The sequence below is a fragment of the Perca fluviatilis genome, chromosome 6 (genome assembly GCF_010015445.1).
Source record: "Perca fluviatilis chromosome 6, GENO_Pfluv_1.0, whole genome shotgun sequence".
Lineage (NCBI taxonomy): Eukaryota > Metazoa > Chordata > Actinopteri > Perciformes > Percidae > Perca > Perca fluviatilis.
In genome coordinates this window covers 7,282,038-7,287,533 of record NC_053117.1, presented here as the reverse complement: position 1 = coordinate 7,287,533, position 5,496 = coordinate 7,282,038, and the positions used below count along the sequence as shown (strand labels likewise).

Here is a 5,496-nt window from a genome sequence, read left to right as displayed (position 1 = left end):
ATTATAATCAAGGAGCAGGCTGATGGCGGTGCAGTTTGATAAGGCCAGCCTAAGGTGTCCAACAAGTTTACCTATTGAACCTCAAAGGAAAGGCTTGTTCTGTATTTTCTCTAGCCAGTAGTCTGGCATTGCCAGACCTATCTCCACAGCGCTGTGGAGTAAGATCTGTTTACACCACAGATGCATTCTGGGATAGGAAAAAAGAAAACTGTGGGTTGTTTGCATTTCTTCAAAGTGCTCATATTATGCTCATTTTCAGATTCATAATTGTATTTAGAGGTTGTACCAGAACAGGTTAACATGGTTTAATTTTCAAAAAAACACTATATTTTTGTTGTACTGCACATTGTTGCAGCTCCTTGTTTCACCCTGTGTGTTGAGCTCTCTGTTTTAGCTACAGAGTAAGGCATCTCACTTCTATACCATCTTTGTTGGGAGCCGCACATGCGCAGTACCTAGGTAAGGACTACTAGCCAGTCAGAAGCAGAGTATGAGGGCGTGCCCTGACAGTACCTAGGTAAGGACTACTAGCCAGTCAGAAGCAGAGTATGAGGGCGTGCCACGCTAGCAGCTAAGCGAGCATTATAACGTGTGTTACAAAGTGACCCACGTTTGTCTCTGAAGTAAAGGCTGGACTACAACAGAGCTGTTTGGAGCAGTTTGTGAACAGTGTTTTCTGTTGGAGATGGTAAGTCCCTTTGGGGGGGACTTTGGGATTTTTCACTTTGTAAACCTATAACGTGCACAAAAAAGATAATCGGCAATCACAATTGTCTTGGGCCGCGCTAAGCTCCAACGCAGCGGCGGTGGCTCTGCAAAATAGTCTCGGAAAGGAACTTGTTTTGGTGGAACATTTGCACCCCCGCAAAGCCACATACAGTATTAAATAAAGTGAACTGTTCAGACAATACAGTAACGTTAGCCATTTAAATTAGCTGATACATGGTTCAACCTCATTAGCTCTTACCAGTTTATCGCCGTGTGTATTTTGTCCACAGCAATCCTCTTCAATCGGTCCCAAAACGTCCCAGTTTGAGAGGAAACGCCGTAAACATATTCTTTGTAAATCTTTACAATCATTCCCCCGAAAGAACCAAGCAGGCCTGCCTTGTTGCACGATCCAAATTTTCTTCAAAACTTGCCTTTTTCAGCGTGTAGCTTGCTAGCTTGAAGTTTGTTGCTGTTGTTGCCCGTGGCAAAAGGGATTTTGGGAAAGGCAACACACAGAGAGCGGAATGTCAGGCAGTTTATCCTAGAAATGTACTTTTGTTGATCCATGACTATCTAGCCTGTAATCAGTGATCCGTGACACTACTTTAAACAGACTGAATACAGTGTTGTAATATCTTGAATTCAGGTCATGCCATGTGATTAGTTGAAGATGCGTTCCAACCAGGATGGAAATCCCCATGGAGTACAGCTAGTTGTTCTTTATGGAAAATGAAATGAAATTACTGGGCTTACTAATAACGCCCATATGAACTCCATTGTCTTTTTGTTTCCTCTCTTTCGTGTTGGCTATCTGACAAGCTGGTCGAAAACACTGAAAGTAGTGTCGGTGCATCTGCAATACTTAATAAATTGGAGTGTGCGACGGTTGACGCGAAACTGAAGATGCCGTTCACTTGTCATGGCAAAACACATGAAAATTCAATCACGTAAATTGGCTTTAATCTGGAAAAAAAATGTAATCAAGTCCAGTAGCAGTCGCAATATGGCTGCTATAATGCAATAAAGTTATTAACATACCAGAAATGTTCATAGACAGCCGGTTATCATTATTATGAATTAAGTGCACCTATTTATAAGAACCAGGTGGATTTAATTCTTCATAGTTGATCCTTAATGGGGTCATTTGTCTTTTGTTGCTCAGTGCATAGTGTCAACATCTGTCCTACAGTATTTGTATTTGGCTTGTGGAGGTCACTGACACAGATTTTCGCCCATACGTATTACAGCCTGGGTATCTGGGTGAGGCAAAGAAGACAAACCGCGCCCCCTCCCTTTGTCCCGCCCCTGTTTATGAATGCGGGCCCTTGTGATTGGACGGCGGCTCAGCGCTTTGAAATCCCTCCCCTCACATCGTCAGTATGTGGAAGAAGTGAGGCACTGTGAGACTGCTGCAGAGGGACAGAGATACGCACGCCGGAGGACTCTCACACACCAACCTCTGCGGGGATATTCCTTCACTTGCACTCCGTATTTTGATGAGCAGTGGCTACTTCTAGTGTTTTTCTTTTTTTGCTTCATTCTTCTTTTTTTCCAACACTGGATAAAGGAATATTTAGGAATAATTAACGAGTGATACTGAAGAGCCCAATAGAGGATGACATTTGGGCAATTTGTTCCTCTTTAGAGACAGCTTGGGTCCGACACGGAGGACGCGCACTGCGTACTTGTCATTCCGGATTACCGCACTCTCTTCTTTTGAATTTGATCATCATGAAATGTGCTGGTGAATGATTTTCAACAGTGCGTCCCCTCGTTACGTGCCGTCGTCCCTCCTCGAGACCCGATCCAGATGAGAGACCCCCCCGGTGGACCTGAACCGCTTTTACGCAGACAGTCCCCGGAGCGCAGCGGCGATCAACGCTGGACAGGAGCGGAGAGACCGTCCGTTTCCATACCCACTCCTTGTCCTCCAACGGATCCCTTGCGTCAGGCTCAGAGGCTTCCTATCCGGATCGTAAAGATGTTGACGGCGCACAGCGGCCACTTGCTGCACCCGGAGTATCTCCAGCCTCTCACATCCGCGCCAGTCAGCATTGAAGTAAGTTCATTAAAATATAGATGACATGTTGTCCGAGATCTGCTGGTATCACCTGATGTCGTCTTTTCTTCGTAATATTAATCAGATAACATTTAGCTCATGGCGTAGGTTTCTGTGAGCGTTGCTCTGACAAATATATGCGCCATTTTACGCACAGCGATCTGTTGGCAAGTTCGCCAAATTACTGCAGTTGCAGTTGTTACTGTTTTAAAAGTAATATAATAACCACTTAATTTTACTGATATATTATAATTACATTGTTTATTTACAAATGTTTATCGGGGCTTCTTTCTTTCTTTCAGTAACTTTGCATCCTTTGACTTCCTTTGTTTATGTTAAAAAAAATTGTGTGTATATATATATATATATATATATATATATATATATATATATATATATATATATATATATATATATATATATATACACACAACTCAGGGCTGATGTGGACTTTGCTGGGTTTTCTATAATAGATTTAGTTCATGGTTTGGCTAGTAAAATACACAAACAGAATATTATTTTAATGATTGCATATTATAATTATAATAGAGTGGATATGTCTCATTATGCTACATTTAAATCGGCACAAAAACTGTTTGTTCACCGTCTTGCTCTCTTTTTCCCTTCTCAGTTGGATGCCAAGAAGAGTCCTTTGGCTCTGCTGGCCCAGACCTGCTCTCAGATTGGCAAGCCAGACCCCCCCTCCTCTTCCAAGCTGGCCTCCCTCTCCTCAGGCAGTCTGGGAGAAAAGGAATCGTCCAGCCGATCATCCAAGTCTGGAGAGCAGCACCATTCCCTGGAGGACAAGTCCAGCTTCAAGCCTTACTCCAAGTCATCAGGCGACTGTCGTAAGGACGTTCTGGGGACAAAGGGGCCTTCAGATAAAGCAGCTTTCAGGTTGCCAAATGGAAGCTCCGGCAGTGGCACAACTTCGTGTCCATCCTTTCCTCCCCATTCTCAGTCACCCAGCTCCAGCCCTCCTCCGCTGCACTCTCAGAGCCAGTCACACAGACAAAGCCATTCCCCCTCCACGCAGCCCCCGTCACACTCCCAGGCCCCGCACACGGACAACAAACCTGGGAGCTCAGAGCAGTCCAGCTCGGACACTAATAACAACAGCGCTGGCAAAAAAGACTCCGACGCAGCGAAGTCAGGGATGGATGGGGCTCAGTTAGCCAACTCCAGCCACATACGGGCCAGCGCCAACTCCAGCAACGCCAGCTCTGCCAGCAGCCCGCGGCCGGAGAGCAAGGCCGACCCACAGGCCTCCTCGCAGCCTGGCTTGGGCTCTGGGCACATCGCCCCTGTCTCCCCTTTTAAACCTGGACATTCTGTCTTTCCCTTGCCGCCTGCTACCATGGGCTACCACGGCTCCATTGTTGGGGCCTACGCTGGCTACCCCTCCCAGTTTGTTCCCGGCTTGGATCCTACCAAGTCTAATTTGGGGTTAGGACTTCAGGGGAAGCATCCGAGCTCCAGCCCGCTCACTGGAGCTTCACCTCCGTCCCTGATGCAGGGCTTATGTCGGGACCCGTACTGTCTGACTTACTCCAATGCGCCCCACCTGGGAGGAAGCAACTGCTCCACCTGCATCCACGACCCCTCCAGCCTCAAGTCTGGTTTCCCCCTGGTTTACCCCTCCCACCACCTCCATTCCCTGCACCCAAGCTCTTTGTCTTCCAGCACCCCACCTTCCATGTCCCACCCCCTCTACACCTACGGTTTCATGCTCCACAACGAGCCGCAGCCTCACGCCTGTAACTGGGTGTCCGTCGGAGGCCCCTGCGACAAGCGTTTCGCCACGTCAGAGGAGCTACTAGCCCACCTGCGCACCCACACAGCCCTGCACGGCATGGTGGACAGCAAGCTGTTGTCGGCCTACCCTTCATCGGTTTCGTCGACAGCCTCTTGCCATCTCCACCTGCCCCCCCAGAGCAGCCCAGGAACCCTGCCCAGCTCCTTCTCCCTCAGAGGCTCACCAGGCTTGGGCCTGGCTCGCTACCACCCTTACAGCAAATCCCACCTGCCCGGAGCGCCAGGTTTCCCTATGACATCCCTCCCCTCCTCCACGGCCTATTACTCCCCATACGCCCTCTACAGTCAGAGACTGGGCTCAGCCTCGGCCCTCGGATACCAGTGATATCAGAAATAGTGTCGACGCCCACAGACTGCAGGCAACCGGCTTGGACTCTCCAGAGCGGCCCTGATAAGATGGATTCTTAAGATTGGGGTCATGCCCAGTTACAGGGCATCCTGCCTGCTGGCCTGGCTGCCAGGAATACCACCTGTTAGCCTCAGGATTGGGACTGGCGATCCAAAAGGCAAAAAGAAAAAAAAAAAAAAAAAAGCCCCTGTGATGGATTGTCGGCAGAACCAACGGACTCTAGTAATTCAAGACGGCAATGACACAGAGCTTGAATAAAAAAATGATGGAATTGTGGGATTATTACAACAGTCTTGATTTTGGTTTTTGGTTTTGTTTTTCTCAATATCTGTCTCCCAGAACGGAAAGTCTGTATTTATTTTTCACTCAAGCGCTTCGTATTCAACTCTGTGGGGTGGGTGTGTGGGGGATTTTTGCTGTCCAAATAAATTGTTCTGAAATATTCTAACTGAAAAGTATAGTACCATTATGCCTATCATACACTCTAAAAATAAAAACCTTGCACCACGATGAAGATGGACTGTGAAGCTTTATTCTGGGGACCTCTTTTTATCTCCTTTCC

General features: G+C 47.3%; 1 protein-coding gene across 1 annotated transcript; it reads left to right on the top strand.

Annotated features, from left to right (window-relative positions):
• Window positions 1-2,108: 2,108 nt before the first annotated feature.
• On the top strand, window positions 2,109-5,118 carry znf703 (zinc finger protein 703). Its single transcript, XM_039804558.1, has 2 exons — window positions 2,109-2,770; window positions 3,402-5,118. Exons 1-2 carry the CDS (start codon window positions 2,522-2,524, stop codon window positions 4,908-4,910), a joined length of 1,758 nt encoding a protein of 585 aa, XP_039660492.1. The 5' UTR covers window positions 2,109-2,521; the 3' UTR covers window positions 4,911-5,118.
• Window positions 5,119-5,496: the final 378 nt, after the last annotated feature.